The sequence below is a fragment of the Bufo bufo genome, chromosome 2, assembly GCF_905171765.1.
Source record: "Bufo bufo chromosome 2, aBufBuf1.1, whole genome shotgun sequence".
In the NCBI taxonomy this organism is placed as follows: domain Eukaryota; kingdom Metazoa; phylum Chordata; class Amphibia; order Anura; family Bufonidae; genus Bufo; species Bufo bufo.
In genome coordinates this window covers 456,099,788-456,120,057 of record NC_053390.1, presented here as the reverse complement: position 1 = coordinate 456,120,057, position 20,270 = coordinate 456,099,788, and the positions used below count along the sequence as shown (strand labels likewise).

Here is a 20,270-nt window from a genome sequence, read left to right as displayed (position 1 = left end):
GCAATACCTAATATGTATACTTTTTCTTATTTATTTAAGTTTTACACAATAATAGCATTTCTAAAACCAAAAAAATGATGTTTTAGTGTCTCTATAGTCTGAGAGCCATAGCTTTTTTATTATTTGGGCGATTGTCTTAAATAGGGTATCATTTTTTGCGGAACGAGGTGACTATTTTGGGGGTCATAAGCCTTTTTGATCGCTTGCTGCTGCACTTTTTGTGATGTAAGGTGACAAAAATAGCTTTTTTGGCACTGTTTTTTTAATTTTATTTTTATGGTGTTTATCGGACGGGGTCTATCATGTGATATATTTATAGAGACGATTGTTATGGACGCGGTGACACCTAATATGTGTATTTTATTTTATTTATTCATTTTTTTTATAGGAAAAGGCAATTTCTTTTTTTAATTTACATTTTTATTTATTTTTTTATTTTTTATTTTTATTATTTTCACTTTCTTTTTTTATCAAGTCCCTCTTGGATCATGAAGATCCAGTGGGGCTGATGGCTGTACTATACTTTGCAATGCTCTTGCATTGCAAAGTATAATACTATTACAGGCATGGACAACCTGCGGCTCTCCAGCTGTTGAAAAACTACAACTCCCACCATGCCTTGCTGTAGGCTGATAGCTGTAGACAGTCTGGGCGTGCTGGGAGTTGTAGTTTTGCAACAGCTGGAGAGCCTCAGGTTGGCCATCCCTGTACTATTAGGTGCCCTGTAGGTGGCAACAGCGGACGCTTTTGCAAAGCGTCCGGTTGCCATGGCAACCATCGGGTGCTGCAATCACAGCGCTGCAGCCCCGATGGTTGAGAGAGGGAGCTCCCTCCCTCTATTAACCCCATAAATGTCGCAACCGCGGCATCTATGGGGTTACAGGAGAGTGTCAGCATAGAGCTGACACTCTCTGCTGATGGCGGCGGCTCAGTAATGGAGCCGCCGCCATCACACACAGCAGGGGGATCAGGGGGGTTCGGGGGCAGCGCTGGAAAGGGGGGGATCGGGGGGGTATGGCCTCCAATATTGAGGGAGGCTGGGGCAGGAGGGGCGGGTGAGAATGAAAGCATGGGGCGGGGATGGGGCGGGGAGGGGGCGAACCGCATCAGGGCAGCTGCCTCTAGATGAGCTGCAGGCGGACACAAGGGGGGGCTTGGAGGGGCACAGATGGGGTGCACAGCCACAGATCGGGGGCACAGATGGGGGGGTATTATGAGGACCCTACCTGATTTCATGCTCTGATCTGCAGAGCGCAGATCAGAGCATGAAACCGGCATTTTTTTCACTGCCGCTATCCGATTGGTTAGTCTGCACAGACTAACCAATCGGATCGATTGTCGGCAAGGGGCCACTCTGATTGGTCCCTTGCCGGCATTACTAGACTGTATGCTGTCCATGACAGCAGCAGGGCTCAGGCAGAAGCTTTAATCCAAGCGCTTTGCAGCGCTTGGATTAAAGAGCTGGTTTGACGTTTATATACGTGGTAGCTGCATGGGGTATGTGCAGCTATCAGGTATATATACAGATTGCGGTTGGGCAGGGGTTAAACTAGCTGCAGTGTCCCCCCTCAACCTCCCATCAGCCCTTGCTATTGTCTGACCCCACCTATCCTTGTACCATAGTAATCTATGTATTGTATATAAATGAGGCTTTTGGGGGTTTGAAACCAGGTGCGCATGCCTAGTAAAGTCAGTTGACTCCCAAACTGTGTGTCGTCCAGTTACTGGGGAAATGTCTCTTGGATATTGACCTGTTTCTTCAGCTACAAGGGGATTTAAGTGGAGATATTGATAGTATACTTTGAAGCTCTGCAACAATGACAGTCTATTTACTGTATTATTTTCCCTTATAACATGGTTATAAGGGAAAATAATAGCATTCTTTAATACAGAATGCTTAGTAGGTGGTCAATTGAGGGTTAAAAATTTTTTAATAATTAACTCACCTTCTCCTCTTGATCGCGTAGCTGCCGGTCTCTTCTTACTTCTTTAATCATGAGCTGCCGGCTAAAGGACCTGTGGTGACGTCAGATCACATGGTCCAATCACATGATCCATCACCGTGGTGATGGACCATGTGATCTGACATCACCAAAGGTCCTTTAGCCGGCAGCTCATGATTAAAGAAGTAAGAAGAGACCGGCAGCTATGCGATCAAGAGGAGAAGGTGAGTTAATTATTTTTTATTTTTTAACCCTTAATCGACCACCTACTAAGCATTCTGTATTCAGAATGCTATTATTTTCCCTTAGAACCATGTTATAAGGTAAAATAATAACATCTACACAACACCGAACACAAACCTGAACTTCAGTGAAGAAGTTCGGGTCTGGGTACCACAGTCAGTTTTTTATCACGCGCGTGCAAAACGCATTGCACCTGCGTGATAAAAACTGAACAACGGAACGCAATCGCAGTCAAAACTGACTGCAATTGGGTACCTACTCGCGCGGGTTTGCCGCAACGCATCCGGACCTTATCCGGACACACTCGTGTGAACTCAGCCTTAGGGTCCATTCACACGTCCGTTTTTTCTTTCCTGATCTGTTCCGTTTTATGCGGAACAGATCTGGACCAGTTCTGTACCCATTCATTTTCAATGGGTCCTGGAAAAAATCGGACAGCACAATGTGTGCTGGATCAAAGTCAAATGGGCGGCACTGTGCTTCGGTAGGGGTCCAGGTGCACGGTCAGTAGGTTGATTCCCCAGATACTTGTAGTAAGAAGACCAGCACTCCGTAATTCCAATAATGAAAAGGATTTTCTTTATTCGTCACCCATATGTGACGCGCGTTTCGACACTACTCTGTGTCTTTGTCAAAGTACAGGTGATAACAGCTCAATTCCACATATGTAAAACACCACTTAAATACAATTCAAATAGCCCGCCTCCCAGTCACGTAAGTCATTACATGACCGGGACCGGACTAAACCGCGCCCAGCCATATGACAAGTCACGCGACCATAACATCACATTGCTACACAACCTGTCTAAATCAAGTTGAATCTTCTAGAATTGGAACACGGTAAATCATGCATCTGAATCCATAAACCATTGGACATCTGAGCAATCCATAATAGATTATATATTAGATTAAACATTTTTCGTAATATATCGTTCAGATGCACTGAAAACATGCCGTCTCCTAGTTATGCAAGCAGTCACATGATTCGGGAAGAATCCCGGTCACCTGACCAGTCACATGATCATGACGTCACATTGCTATGCAACTAGTCCAAACCAAGTTGGATCTAACTGAGGACAGATTGTGATGCAATACATATTGAGATCCATGCTATGTATCTACTTCTGAATCATGCGTGATCTATCACCGGACCCGGAATACACATCTGGTAAACATTTATACATATATACAAAGCACCATTATAATACCACTTCAATACAACACAAATGGCCCACCTCCCAGTCACGTAAGTCATCACATGACCGGGACCGGATTGAACCGCCCCCAGCCATGTCACAAGTCACGCGACTGTATCATCACATTGCTACGCAACCAGTCCTAACCAAGTTGAATCATCTAAAATTGGAGCACGGTAATTCTTGCATCTGAGTCCATGAACCATTAGACATCTGAGCAATTCATAATATAATATACATCAGACTAAACATTTTTCGTGATATATCATTCAGATGCTTTGAGGTCATACCGCCTCCTGAACATGCAAGCGGTCACATGATTCAGGAAGAATCCTGGTCACATGGCCAGTCACATGATCATGACATCATATTGCTACGCAACCGGCCCAAACAAAGTTGGATCTATCAATGGACAGGTTACGGTGCAATATATACTGGGATCCATACTGTGTTTCGACTTCTGAATCATGCGTGATCTGTCACGAGACCAAGGACAAACATCTGGTAAGCATTTATACAGAATAATACTTAGTAATCACACGTTCTATATATTGAATCAAGTAAAACTACTTAATGAGTATTCCTTATTGAGGCCTTTAGGAGCAAGCGTCTCAAGCCGGTGGATCCAATATGCTTCACGTTGGTGGAGCATCTGGATCCGATTTCCTCCACGCCGAGGCAGGGTCACTTCCTCTATAATTTGAAAACGCAGTTGTGAGATGCGATGATTTTTTTCTTTAAAATGTTGAGGGATAGGTAATAGAATGTTCTCCTTCCTAATCGTGGACTTATGTTTCCCTACCCGGTCTTTTATGCGCATTGTTGTCTCTCCAACATAGCACAACCCACAAGGACATTTAAGTAAATAAATGACGAAACTACTGTCACATGTAAAGTGACCCCGAATGGGAATTTGTTGTCCTGTATGTGGGTGTGAGATGTTGGAGCCTTTGATGACATTTGAACAGTGGACACAATTAAGGCAGGGAAATGTTCCCTTTTTGACGGTAGAGAGAGTGAGCTGTCGCTGAAGTGTCCTGTCACTTCCTATATCCGCACGGATGATCATGTCCCTAATGTTTTTGTTACGCTTATAGCACATCATGGGATATTCCCTAAATTCCTGAATCGTGGGATATGATTTCTGCAGAATGCTCCAGTGTTTATTAATGACAGCTTTAACACGATCCATCCAGGGGTGGTATTTTACAATCAATGGTATTCTCTGTCCTTTGTCTTTTTTCTTTTGTGGTTCTACGGAACTTTCTATTCTATTTCGTTGTTCATGTAATAAATGAGGGGGATAGCCTCTATCCATGAACTTCTGGGTCATTTCCTGCATCCTAAGGTCACGTGTGTCCTGATCCATTACAATGTTAGCCACCCTTTTAAACTGTGAATACGGCAGTGATTTTTTCACAGTCGAGGGGTGATTGCTATGGAATGATAACAGACTATTTCTATCCGTTTCTTTGACATACAAGTCAGTGGTAATCCTGTTGTTAATTCCTCTAATCACCCATGTGTCAAGAAAGGAAACACGTTGTAGATCTTGGTGCAGGGTGAATTTTAATTCAGGTCTTATGTTATTAATATAGTCCATAAAGGACATGAGGGTCTCAATGCTGCACCGCCATACGCAGAAAACATCATCTATGAAACGTTTCCAAAATATGCAATGATTCTGATATAGACCATTTGGGTAGATGTACTCTCTCTCAAAATGTGCCATATAGCAATTTGCGTATGGCGGTGCAGCATTGGACCCCATCGCGGTCCCGCACCGCTGCTGGAAAAAAGTGTCTTGGAATAAAAAATAGTTGCGACGTAGGACAATAGAAAGCAAAGACAGAAAAAAGTTTTTCTCTTTCTCTGTGTATGTGCTGTCATTTAGTAGTGCCTGGACAGCCTCCAGACCCTTTTCATGAGTTATACTGGTGTATAAACTGCAGACATCTAGAGTGACCAGGACACAATCATGCGACAGCTCAATCTCCCGCACCGTCTCCAAAAAGTGTTGTGTGTCCCTAAGATAGGAAGGGGCCTTTTTAGTGAGAGGGGTCAACACTTTGTCGAGAAATATTGCAGGGGGAGAAAGGACCGAATCCGTGGCTGCGACTATCGGACGGCCCGGAGGCCGTTCCAGGGATTTATGCACCTTGGGAAGTGTGTAGAACACAGGTGTCACAGGGTGTTGGTTGACTAGAAATTCCGCTAGCTTTCTATCAATGACATGTTGTTCTAAGTTCTCATCAACCAAGACCTGTAACTCCCGCTTGATTGTCCAGACCGGATCCCCCTGCAATATTTCATAGACATTGTGGTCGGATAATTGTCCAAGAATCTCTTTGACATAATAGTCTTTATCTAATATGACAAGGGCTCCCCCTTTGTCTGCGGGCTTAAAGACCAGGGAGTCATCATCTATCAGATGATTGACTACCTGTCTCTCCTCAGCGGACAAATTATGGTGTATGAAATAATCTCCCTTTTTAAATTTTCCAAGTAACAAAGTAATATCACGCTGCACAAGTTGTATATATGTTTCATTAGGATGATATATTTTCGGAGGCATGTAATGGCTCTTTAGTTTTAAACCAAATTGTTGCAAATTTAACAATGAATGAACATTATCAGTGGAAACAAAATCATGCGTAGATACACTTGAAAAATGGCTTTTGAGCCGTATGTTACGGAAAAAACGGTTCAAATCCATGTCCAGTCCAAATGTGTCCAGACTAGCCGTCGGACTGAAGGATAGTCCCTTTTCAAGGAGTCCATTTTGGAGTGGAGAGAGATTCTTGGAAGATAGATTTAAAACTAAGGTGTGCTGAGTACCTGTGACCGAGTTAGACGTGGAGCTTCGGCGTCCCCGATGATGGCGTCGACCTGAGCGCCTGGTGTTGGCCTTCTTGGGCGTCTGCGTGCTCCTAAAAAATTCATGCGTTGACCAGTTGTAGAGTCGCTTCCAGAGTCGGAGGATGCTGTGCCTGCTCTGCGTCCGGATCGACGTGGTGGTTGAGATGTAGCAGTGCCGGCTTTGTCCTGCCATCTGTATTCTTGATTCCTTTGATAATCCTCCATGTCCCGAATATATTTTGTTCTCTTTGTATTTTGTATGGAGCTTTGTAATTCGATACATTGCTTATCGATTTTTTCTTTTAAGGTATCAAGATCTTCTTTTTTTAGGCAGTCTCTTAATTGGGACTCTATGGTAGCAATACTCTCTTGGCACTCTGCAATTGATTTGGTCAAGTGTTCAATTGTCAGTACTATAATGTCCAATGAACACTTATTTAAAATATTAGCGAAGCGGGCACAATACTCAACGCTCTCTCGGAAAAAAGTAGGTCGCAGGTTTACTCGTAGTCCTCGTGGAATACGCTTGGAACGATGATACTCTGCTAGAGTCGTTGCATGCAATTGTAAAGAGACCAAATGCTTGGAGGTTCTCTCCAAATCACGGCTTCTCAGTTCACCTGGAGGTATTCTCAGGAACTCTGCCGATGAATCAATACGTGCCACTATTGCACGGGCTTCCTCATCATCATAGCTGTAGGTACTCATCTGTGTGTCGAGCTCAGCTGCACGTGCACGCTCCAAAAAATCAGTAACTGGATCAAAGGCAAATGGGCGGCACTGTGCTTCGGTAGGGGTCCAGGTGCACGGTCAGTAGGTTGATTCCCCAGATACTTGTAGTAAGAAGACCAGCACTCCGTAATTCCAATAATGAAAAGGATTTTCTTTATTCGTCACCCATATGTGACGCGCGTTTCGACACTACTCTGTGTCTTTGTCAAAGTACAGGTGATAACAGCTCAATTCCACATATGTAAAACACCACTTAAATACAATTCAAATAGCCCGCCTCCCAGTCACGTAAGTCATCACATGACCGGGACCGGACTAAACCGCGCCCAGCCATATGACAAGTCACGCGACCATAACATCACATTGCTACACAACCTGTCCAAATCAAGTTGAATCTTCTAGAATTGGAACGCGGTAAATCATGCATCTGAATCCATAAACCATTGGACATCTAAGCAATCCATAATAGATTATATATTAGATTAAACATTTTTCGTAATATATCGTTCAGATGCACTGAAAACATGCCGTCTCCTAGTTATGCAAGCAGTCACGTGATTCGGGAAGAATCCCGGTCACCTGACCAGTCACATGATCATGACGTCACATTGCTATGCAACTAGTCCAAACCAAGTTGGATCTAACTGAGGACAGATTGTGATGCAATACATATTGAGATCCATGCTATGTATCTACTGGTTGCGTAGCAATGTGATGATACAGTCGCGTGACTTGTGACATGGCTGGGGGCGGTTCAATCCGGTCCCGGTCATGTGATGACTTACGTGACTGGGAGGTGGGCCATTTGTATTGTATTGAAGTGGTATTATAATGGTGCTTTGTATATATGTATAAATGTTTACCAGATGTGTATTCCGGGTCCGGTGATAGATCACGCATGATTCAGAAGTAGATACATAGCATGGATCTCAATATGTATTGCATCACAATCTGTCCTCAGTTAGATCCAACTTGGTTTGGACTAGTTGCATAGCAATGTGACGTCATGATCATGTGACTGGTCAGGTGACCGGGATTCTTCCCGAATCACGTGACTGCTTGCATAACTAGGAGACGGCATGTTTTCAGTGCATCTGAACGATATATTACGAAAAATGTTTAATCTAATATATAATCTATTATGGATTGCTCAGATGTCCAATGGTTTATGGATTCAGATGCATGATTTACCGCGTTCCAATTCTAGAAGATTCAACTTGATTTGGACAGGTTGTGTAGCAATGTGATGTTATGGTCGCGTGACTTGTCATATGGCTGGGCGCGGTTTAGTCCGGTCCCGGTCATGTGATGACTTACGTGACTGGGAGGCGGGCTATTTGAATTGTATTTAAGTGGTGTTTTACATATGTGGAATTGAGCTGTTATCACCTGTACTTTGACAAAGACACAGAGTAGTGTCGAAACGCGCGTCACATATGGGTGACGAATAAAGAAAATCCTTTTCATTATTGGAATTACGGAGTGCTGGTCTTCTTACTACAAGCACAATGTGTGCTGTCCGTTTCCGTTGTTCCGTTCCGCATGTCCGAAAAAATATAAAACGTGTCCTATTCTTTTCCGCAAAAATCGGATCCTGGTACAATACAAAGTCAACGGATCCGCAAAAAACGGAAGACATTCGTATGTCATTACGTATGTCATCTGTTTTATGCGGATTCCGTTCCTGGAAATTAAATTTTTATTTTATAAACTTTTATAAACAATTTTATTTACTTATTGAAATTTATACATGTTTCCGTTTTTTGCGGATCCGCAAAAAAAGGATGACATACGGATGACATACGGAAAATTTTTCAGGAACAACGGATCCGCAAAAAACGGACCAAAAATCGGGATATAGAAAAATACTGACGTGTGAATGTAGCCTTAGGGTACACAAACCAGGAGAAAAGTTAAAAGATTATTGTTCTCTTATCTGACCATAAATAAGATGGTATGTTAACTGTCAAGCTGGATCCGTGATGTCTGGGAAAGTGATTCTAAAGTGTCCAAGAAGAATCCCTCCTAATTGATTTAAGTTGGGAAAGGTTAAAGTTTAAGTTGTATAAGAAGCCATTTATATGTGTTAATTCTTAAATGTCTGAAATTATTATGTGGTACAACAGTGCCATCTGGAGGTAGATGGATAATAGTATGTCATTTTCACCAGTATTTCAAGGGTTAAAATGACATCATTGTTATCTGCATACGAATACACCCACCTTGTCTGATTGGAAATCCCTAATCTAGAAGGGGATGGGTTCTTAGATAACATGGGGTATAAAGTATGCATGTAGGAGGTTAGGATACTACATATACAATACAACTACAACTAAAAAGAACTACAACACAAAAAATAAAAAACTTGCTACAAAGAAACATTGGCACAGAGAAAATTGTCCATAAGAAGATTTACCACAAAGAAACTTGGATTAATTTTTGTCTACTGGAAAAGTTTTTGAGAACTGATCACACCCGAAACTCTGTTCATCCTTGATCCGGTAACGTACACTCACCTAAAGAATTATTAGGAACACCTGTTCTATTTCTCATTAATGCAATTATCTAGTCAACCAATCACATGGCAGTTGCTTCAATGCATTTAGGGGTGTGGTCCTGGTCAAGACAATCTCCTGAACTCCAAACTGAATGTCAGAATGGGAAAGAAAGGTGATTTAAGCAATTTTGAGCGTGGCATGGTTGTTGGTGCCAGACGGGCCGGTCTGAGTATTTCACAATCTGCTTAGTTACTGGGATTTTCACGCACAACCATTTCTAGGGTTTACAAAGAATGGTGTGAAAAGGGAAAAACATCCAGTATGCGACAGTCCTGTGGGCAAAAATGCCTTGTGGATGCTAGAGGTCAGAGGAGAATGGGCCGACTGATTCAAGCTGATAGAAGAGCAACGTTGACTGAAATAACCACTCGTTACAACCGAGGTATGCAGCAAAGCATTTGTGAAGCCACAACATGCACAACCTTGAGGCGGATGGGCTACAACAGCAGAAGACCCCACCGGGTACCACTCATCTCCACTACAAATAGGAAAAAGAGGCTACAATTTGCACGAGCTCACCAAAATTGGACTGTTGAAGACTGGAAAAATGTTGCCTGGTCTGATGAGTCTCGATTTCTGTTGAGACATTCAAATGGTAGAGTCCGAATTTGGCGTAAACAGAATGAGAACATGTATCCATCCTCTGATGGCTACTTCCAGCAGGATAATGCACCATGTCACAAAGCTCGAATCATTTCAAATTGGTTTCTTGAACATGACAATGAGTTCACTTTACTAAAATGGCCCCCACAGTCACCAGATCTCAACCCAATAGAGCATCTTTGGGATGTGGTGGAACGAGAGCTTCGTGCCCTGGATGTGCATCCCTCAAATCTCCATCAACTGCAAGATGCTATCCTATCAATATGGGCCAACATTTCTAAAGAATGCTATCAGCACCTTGTTGAATCAATGCCACGTAGAATTAAGGCAGTTCTGAAGGCAAAAGGGGGTCCAACACCGTATTAGCATGGTGTTCCTAATAATTCTTTAGGTGAATGTATATTGTACTTACTGATCGTGGTATTAATAAGATATTCCTCTCAGTATATAGTCAAGAGTTCCCATACTGTGGGAACATATAGTGTTAAACACCTCCCTGATGCTAGTTGTCCTCTTAGCAAAGATGCATATTGCTAATGGGAGATTAGACATTATCTGAGTAGAGAAAAAACCCTTGGGAAATTATATTTCCATAGTCTGATTGCCGAGTGGGGTATAATATCATATTAATTTCATATATTTTTTTGATTGGTCATAAGGAGACAGTGGATCAGTTATTCTTCCTGTATTAATCCGTGTTTATCCTTTTTATCTTCAATTTTGTATGATATATATTTCATTGGCTTTCTGATAATTTTGTGCTGGTGAGAAACTAATATTGGGTTACACCACCATCTAGTGGTGGTTTGTTGGTAGTGCGTCAATTTGTCTATCCATTTATTTTATGTCTGTTTTGTATTGGATTTTACTCATTTATAAATAAATTATTACATATATTTTTTCATACATATTTGTCCCTTGTTTCACTGATTGCACAAAACAAATTAAGATTCCTTATCAAAGAACTTAGACGTGATATGTCAGCCTAGAGGATACAATCATTTTATATTAGATTTTTTTAGGATCCTCTTTTATATGAAGATTAATTTTATATAGAAGATAATTCGACAGGGGTAGAAAGAATTGGGCTGCCAGGAGATAATAATCTTACACAGCAGGGAGGACTAAAAGTACTAGAAAGACAAAGCAGCCTAGGACTGGCAACAGGGGTAGGAAGAAGTGTGCATGTTCAGTGTAAAAGAAAACAATCGTACACAGAAGAGAAGAAAGGAAGGAGATACAGGCTATAGATTGGGAGGAAATAACATAGAACGCAGTTTGCAGGGGGAGACAGCAGCATCCTGGACACACCGATCCAGCATGCATTACTGGCAGGGGCATATCCATATGTGAAAAGTCTGAAACTAGCAGTAGCTTGCAAACGGAAGGAAGATTGTAGACTAAAATGTATTATTTCTTCACGCATTGTAACTACACTGAAGAAATATATAAACGCAACACTTTCGGTTTTGCTCCCATTTTGCATGAGCTGAACTCAAAGATCTGAAACATTTTCTACATACACAAAAGACCCATTACTCTCAAATATTGTTCACAAATCTGTCTAAATCTGTGTTAGTTTAGTGAGCACTTCTCCTTTGCCAAGATAATCCATCCCACCTCACAGGTGTGGCATATCAAGGTGCTGATTAGACAGCATGAATATTGCACAGGTGTGCCTTAGACTGCCCACAATAAAAGGACACTGAAATGTGCAGTTTGATCACACAGCACAATGCCACAGATGTCGCAACGTTTGAGGGAGCGTGCAATTAGCATGCTGACTACAGGAATGTCTACCAGAGCTATTGCCCGTGCAATGAATGTTCATTTCTCTGCCATAAGCCATCTCCAAATGCATTTCAGAGAATTTGGCAGTACATCCAACCGGCCTCACAACCGCAGACCACGTGTAACCACACCAGCCCAGGACCTCCACATCCAGCATGTTCACCTCCATGATCGTCTGAGACCAGCCACCCAGAAAGCTGCACCCACAATCGGTTTGTATAACCAAAGAATTTCTGCACAAACTGTCAGAAACCGTCTCAGGGAAGCTCATCTTCATGCTCGTAGTCCTCATCGGGGTCTGGACCTGACTGCAGTTCGTCGTCATAACCGACTTGAGTGGGAAAATGCTCACATTCAATGGCGTCTGGCACGTTGGAGAGGCGTTCTGTTTACGGATGAGTCTCAGTTTTGACTGTTCAGGGCAGATGGCAGACAGTGTGTGTGGTGTCGTGTGGGTGAGCGGTTTGATGACGTCAACGTTGTGGATCGAGTGGCCCATGGTGGCGGTGGGGTTATGGTATGGGCAAACGTTTGGGCAAACGTATGTTATGTTACGAACACAGGTGCATTTTATTGATGGCATTTTGAATGCACAGAGATACCGTGATGAGATCCTGAGGCCGATTGTTGTGCCATTCATCCACGACCATTACCTCATGTTGCAGCATGATAATGCACGGCCCCATATTGCAAGGATCTGTACACAATTCCTGGAAGCTGAAAACATCCCAGTTCTTGCATGGCCAGCATACTCAGCGGACATGTCACCCATTGAGCATGTTTGTGTCACGGCCATGGCTATGACCGTGACTCTTCAACCGCATGCGATTGTCAGCGGTTTGGTTTTGTTGTCAATCACAGGTGAGGGCAGTGGTATTTGCCTCACCTGTGGTTGCCGCTGACAACGCTTGCTTGTGGCAGCTTTCCTGCTGTGCATGCGGTTGCACCTAGCAACCCCTATGTTAGGTGTGTGTGAATTGTGTTCACTGTGTTGTTTGTCTGTGTGCACTCTGTGTAGTGTGTTGTGTGCACTGACACTTTTCCTGCACTGTGGTTGCCCGTGGCAACGTTTGGCTGTCTGTACATGTGGTGGCAGTGTCCCGGGCTCTGGGCTATTCCCCAGGACACGGTTGCCACCCATGTCGTGGCCAGCGGCAACAACCACAGTGGGTTGCTACTGTTGGACACTTTCCCTTTAATGTTGTGTTTTCCCTTCCCGGGTGTTGGAAGGGTTAACTTCCTTCCCAGTGTGTGTGTGTGTCACTGGGTGTGTCCGACTGTGGGGTGTCGCTTCCTGGCCTATATAGCCTCACTGTTAGCATGGCTCTGTGGGTTGTTTCAGCCATGCTTGCTGGAGCAGTCTCCTGTGTTACTATCTGCCAGTGAGAGCCACCCCTGTGGTCATAAAGATATTGTCCTTATGTTTATGTCTGCTGTGTGTTGATGTTGTATGTTATGTTCTGTTGGGATCTTTCTATGTGTTTGGTGCAGCTTACGGTTCTGGATTCCTGTTTGCGCAGGGATCCAGTCAGCAAGGCTGTGACAGGTTGGTGGAACTAATAGTTCGCCTGTCATTCCCGTAAGGCTGTATGAGTTCCCCTTTTCCCAACAGCTTGGCCATTGAGACTCCTGCTCCTCCGTGCCTAGGAGGAGTAGGTCGTCTTATCCTGACTCCTAGCGCAGGGACCGGACGGAGGGTGAGTTAGGGATCCGAGGTTCCTGCGCATGGGTCCTCCTACCTTTAAGGTCGGCCCATGCAGTTAGGAGTTAGGGTCAGGGTAGGGACGCTGTAGGAGGTGACCTGCTCCCTATCCTGTTCTCCTGGCCGAGTAGGCCTACAGCACATGGCAGCGCACGGCTGAGGATTTCCCCCATCCTCAGCCGTGATAGTTTGGGATGCTCTTGATCGGCGTATTCGACAGCGTGTTCCAGTTCGTGCCAATATTCTACAACTTTGCACAGCTATTGAAGAGGAGTGGACCAACATTCCACAGGCCACAATCAACAACCTGATCAACTCTATGCGACGGAGCTGTGTTGCACTGTGTGAGGCACATGGTGGCCACACCAGATACTGGCTGGTTTTCTGACACCCCCCCCCCCCCCAGTAAGGCAAAACTGTGCACATTTCAGAGTGGTCTTTTATTGTGGGCAGTCTAAGGCATATTCATGCTGTCTAATCAGCACCTTGATATCCCACACCTGTGAGGTGGGATGGATTATCTCGGCAAAGGAGAAGTGCTCACTAACACAGATTTGTGAACGATATTTGAGAGTAATGGGTCTTTTGTGTATATAGAAAATGCTTCAGATCTTTGAGTTCAGCTTATGCAAAATGGGAGCAAAACCGAAAGCGTTTATATTTTAGTTCAGTGTACATCCAAATTCTTTAGGCTAAAACATATAATGTAATACAATATTCTGAATTTTTTAACATAATATTTAATTATGCAAAGAAAATTGAGATATAGCCACCTCAACCTTTAATTACACAATGACTAAGCTCTACATGTTCTATATTTTAAAATAAAAACTGCAGTCTATATGTTGCAAAATGCATTTAAACTAATTAATAAAGCTCCTGGGTCTTACTTACCAGACATTTCTTGGGAATGCACATTTGTCTGCAAATTAAATAAAATAAAGTATGTCAGCTAGTTTAATTCTTATGTGTCTACTTCTTGACTATTAATACATTTGTTGTGATGTTTTCAAGACAAGAAATAGGGCTAACTAGAAAGACAAAAATATAAATTGTTTAGCCCCTTAACAATGAATGATGGATATATCCATCATATACGCATGAGAAATGTATCGAGCAGGCTGAGGAGCTGACCCTGCTCCACACATGACAAGTGCTCAGTGTCTAATACAGTTGATACCTGGCTGCAATGACTGAAATGGCAGAACTCCAATTCCAGTCATTTTAACCCCCTAAGATGCTGCAGTCAATGTGGCATCTGAAAGGTTGGACAGAGGGAGGGGACTCCCTCTGACATTAGATCGGACTCCCGCAGTGAATTTGCAGGGTTCCAATCAGTTGCTATGGCAGACTGAGGCTTTATGAAGGCAATGCTTAAAAGGAAGACAGCAAGAATCAGCAGCAACAGTATGCTACTGTATACTACTGTATAAGTGATCAAAGAATCACATGTTAAAGTCCCCTAAGGGGACTAATAAATACAGCAAATAAAAAAATTAACATTCTTAAAAATATTTAAAAAAAATATTCTGAATTAAAATCACCATCCAAATTTTATATAAAAAAATAAACAAAAAAACACCGGATTGGTATCGCTACTTCCAAATATGTTTAACTAATAATATGTGGTGAATGCAGGTCACTCCAAGAAATTTTTTTATGAAAAGTGGTACCAATAAAAAAAAGTACAGGACTCCTTGGTAAAAAAGCTCTCATATACTGTAGCTCTTTAGATAGAAATATAAAAAGGTTATGGGTGTTCGAATATGGCATGGCATAAAAAAAACTATTTTGAAAGGGTTTTTCTTAAAAATAGTAAAACATAATAGAAACTTTATAAATTGTGGATCCCTGTAATTGTACTGACCCACAGAATAAGGTTGTCATGTCATTTTTAGCACATAGAGAATACTGTAACCCTGGATTGCAAAGGCTTGACACCATGCATGTTTTCAATTCGACCTCTTGAGAGACAACCAAATATGATCTGTTAACCCGCTCGCTACCAGCACCGTACATGGCGCCTGCTCACGCGTGCAGCAAGCGCCATGGCCGGTCTCCGCTGTTTCAAACAGCAGAGACCCGCGGCTAATGACCACAATGGCAAAAATGCCGACCGCAGTCATTAACCACCTCCGGACCGCCGAACGCAGCGACGCGTCCTGGAGGTGGTTGGTTGATTGATTCCTCCTGGACGTATATACGCGTCCTCTCGCGATAGCCGAGATTTCCTGTGAACGCGCGCACACAGGCGTGCGCGTTCACAGGATCGGAAGGTAAGCGAGTGGATCTCCAGCCTGCCAGCGGCGATCGTTCGCTGGCAGGCTGGAGATGCGATTTTTTTAACCCCTAACAGGTATATTAGACGCTGTTTTGATAACAGCGTCTAATATACCTGCTACCTGGTCCTCTGGTGGTCCCTTTTGTTTGGATCGACCACCAGATGACACAGGTAGTTCAGTAATATGTAGCACCAAGCACCACACTACACTACACCCCCCCCTGTCACTTATTAACCACTTATTAACCCCTGATCACCCCATATAGACTCCCTGATCACCCCCCTGTCATTGATCACCCCCCTGTAAGGCTCCATTCAGACGTCCGTATGATTTTTACGGATCCACTGATACATGGATCGGATCCGCAAAACACATACGGACATCTGAATGGAGCCTTACAGGGGGGTGATCAATGACGGGGGTGATCACCCCATATAGACTCCCTGATCACCCCCCTGTCATTGATCACCCCCCTGTAAGGCTCCATTCAGACGTCCGTATGATTTTTACGGATCCACTGATACATGGATCGGATCCGCAAAACACATACGGACATCTGAATGCAGCCTTACAGGGGGGTGATCAATGACAGGGGGGTGATCACCCCATATAGACTCCCTGATCACCCCCCTGTCATTGATCACCCCCCTGTCATTGCTCACCCCCCTGTAAGGCTGCATTCAGATCTCCGTATGTTTTTTACGCATCCATGGATACATGGACCGGATCCGCAAAACACATATGGACATCTGAATGCAGCCTTACAGGGGGGTGATCAATGACAGGGGGGTGATCACCCCATATAGACTCCCTGATCACCCCCCTGTCATTGATCACCCCCCTGTCATTGCTCACCCCCCTGTAAGGCTGCATTCAGATCTCCGTATGTTTTTTACGCATCCATGGATACATGGACCGGATCCGCAAAACACATACGGACATCTGAATGCAGCCTTACAGGGGGGTGATCACCCCATATAGACTCCCTGATCACCCCCCTGTCATTGCTCACCCCCCTGTCATTGCTCACCCCCCTGTCATTGCTCACCCCCCTGTAAGGCTGCATTTAGATGTCCGTATGATTTTTACGGATCCACTGATACAAGGATCGGATCCGCAAAACACATACGGACATCTGAATGCAGCCTTACAGGGGGGTGATCAATGACAGGGGGGTGATCACCCCATATAGACTTCCTGATCACCCCCCTGTCATTGATCACCCCCCTGTCATTGCTCACCCCCCTGTAAGGCTGCATTCAGATGTCCGTATGTTTTTTACGGATCCACGGATACATGGATCGGATCCGCAAAACCCATACGGACATCTGAATGCAGCCTTACAGGGGGGTGATCAATGACAGGGGGGTGATCACCCCATATAGACTCCCTGATCACCCCCCTGTCATTGATCACCCCCCTGTCATTGCTCACCCCCCTGTAAGGCTGCATTCAGATGTCCGTATGTTTTTTACGGATCCACGGATACATGGATCGGATCCGCAAAACACATACGGACATCTGAATGCAGCCTTACAGGGGGGTGATCAATGACAGGGGGGTAATCACCCCATATAGACTCCCTGATCACCCCCCTGTCATTGATCACCCCCCTGTAAGGCTCCATTCAGACATTTTTTTGGCCCAAGTTAGCGGAAATATATATTTTTTTTCTTACAAAGTCTCATATTCCACTAACTTGTGTCAAAAAATAAAATCTCACATGAACTCACCATACCCCTCACGGAATCCAAATGCGTAAAATTTTTTAGACATTTATATTCCAGACTTCTTCTCACGCTTTAGGGCCCCTAGAATGCCAGGGCAGTATAAAAACCCCACATGTGACCCCATTTCGGAAAGAAGACACCCCAAGGTATTCCGTGAGGGGCATATTGAGTCCATGAAAGATTGAAATTTTTGTCCCAAGTTAGTGGAAAGGGAGACCTTGGAGAAAAAAATAAAAAATAAATCAATTTCCGCTAACTTCTGCCAAAAAAAATAATTTCTATGAACTCGCCATGCCCCTCATTGAATACCTTGGGGTGTCTTCTTTCCAAAATGGGGTCACATGTGGGGTATTTATACTGCCCTGGCATTTTAGGGGCCCTAAAGCGTGAGAAGAAGTCTGGGATCCAAATGTCTAAAAATGCCCTCATAAAAGGAATGCGCATCTAGGCTGCAAAAAAGTGTCACACATCTGGTATCGCCGTACTCAGGAGAAGTTGGGCAATGTGTTTTGGGGTGTCATTTTACATATACCCATGCTGGGTGAGATAAATATCTTGGTCAGATGCCAACTTTGTATAAAAAATGGGAAAAGTTGTCTTTTGCCGAGATATTTCTCTCACCCAGCATGGGTATATGTAAAAAGACACCCCAAAACACATTGCCCAACTTCTCCTGAATACGGCGATACCACATGTGTGACACTTTTTTGCAGCCTAGGTGGGCAAAGGGGCCCACATTCCAAAGAGCACCTTTAGGATTTCACAGGTCATTTACCTACTTACCACACATTAGGGCCCCTAGAATGCCAGGGCAGTATAACTACACCACAAGTGACCCCATTTTGGAAAGAAGACACCCCAAGGTATTCCGTGAGGGGCATGGCGAGTTCCTAGAATTTTTTATTTTTTGTCACAAGTTAGCGGAAAATGATGATTTTTTTTTTTTTCTTACAAAGTCTCATATTCCACTAACTTGTGACAAAAAATAAAAACTTCCATGAACTCACTATGCCCATCACGAAATACCTTGGGGTGTCTTCTTTCCAAAATGGGGTCACTTGTGGGGTAGTTATACTGCCCTGGCATTTTAGGGGCCCGAATGCGTGAGAAGTGGTTTGAAATCAAAATCTGTAAAAAATGGCCGGTGAAATCCGAAAGGTGCTCTTTGGAATGTGGGCCCCTTTGCCCACCTAGGCTGCAAAAAAGTGTCACACATCTGGTATCACCGTACTCAGGAGAAGTTGGGCAATGTGTTTTGGGGTGTCTTTTTACATATACCCATGCTGGGTGAGAGAAATATCTTGGCAAAAGACAACTTTTCCCATTTTTTTATACAAAGTTGGCATTTGACCGAGATATTTATCCCACCCGGCATGGGTATATGTAAAATGACACCCCAAAACACATTGCCCAACTTCTCCTGAGTACGGTGATACCAGATGTGTGACACTTTTTTGCAGCCTAGGTGGGCAAAGGGGCCCACATTCCAAAGAGCACCTTTCGGATTTCACCGGCCATTTTTTACAGATTTTGATTTCAAACTACTTCTCACGCATTCGGGCCCCTAAAATGCCAGGGCAGTATAACTACCCCACAAGTGACCCCATTTTGGAAAGAAGACACCCCCAGGTATTTCGTGATGGGCATAGTGAGTTCATGGAAGTTTTTATTTTTTGTCACAAGTTAGTGGAATATGAGACTTTGTAAGAAAAAAATAAATAAAAAATAAATCATCATTTTCCGCTAACTTGTGACAAAAAATAAAAAATTCTAGGAACTCGCCATGCCCCTCACGGAATACCTTGGGGTGTCTTCTTTCCAAAATGGGGTCACTTGTGGGGTAGTTATACTGCCCTGGCATTCTAGGGGCCCGAATGTGTGGTAAGTAGTTTGAAATCAAAATCTGTAAAAAATGACCTGTGAAATCCGAAAGGTGCTCTTTGGAATGTGGGCCCCTTTGCCCACCTAGGCTGCAAAAAAGTGTCACACATCTGGTATCGCCGTACTCAGGAGAAGTTGGGCAATGTGTTTTGGGGTGTCATTTTACATATACCCATGCTGGGTGAGATAAATATCTTGGTCAAATGCCAACTTTGTATAAAAAAAATGGGAAAGTTGTCTTTTGCCAAGATATTTCTCTCACCCAGCATGGGTATATGTAAAATGACACCCCAAAACACATTGCCCAACTTCTCCTGAGTACGGCAATACCAGATGTGTGACACTTTTTTGCAGCCTAGGTGGGCAAAGGGGCCCACGTTCCAAAGAGCACCTTTCGGATTTCACCGGCCATTTTTTACAGATTTTGATTTCAAACTACTTCGCACGCATTTGGGCCCCTAAAATGCCAGGGCAGTATAGCTACCCCACAAGTGACCCCATTTTGGAAAGAAGACACCCCAAGGTATTTCGTGATGGGCATAGTGAGTTCATGGAAGTTTTTATTTTTTGTCACAAGTTAGTGGAATATGAGACTTTGTAAGAAAAAAAAAATAAAATCATCATTTTCCGCTAACTTGTGACAAAAAATAAAAAGTTCTATGAACTCACTATGCCCATCAGCGAATACCTTAGGGTGTCTACTTTCCGAAATGGGGTCATTTGTGGGGTTTTTCTACTGTCTGGGCATTG

The 20,270-nt window shown here is 43.6% G+C and overlaps 1 protein-coding gene across 1 annotated transcript in view; it reads right to left on the bottom strand.

The window, feature by feature from the left end:
• The window catches only part of LOC120989484 (protein mono-ADP-ribosyltransferase PARP14-like), a 142,578-nt gene that overhangs the window by 109,054 nt on the left and 13,254 nt on the right, over positions 1 to 20,270 (bottom strand). Inside the window, exon 3 of the mRNA XM_040417611.1 lies at positions 14,522 to 14,549. Within this exon, the coding sequence (XP_040273545.1) occupies positions 14,522 to 14,549 (28 nt within the window). The remainder of the gene's footprint in view (positions 1 to 14,521; positions 14,550 to 20,270) is intronic.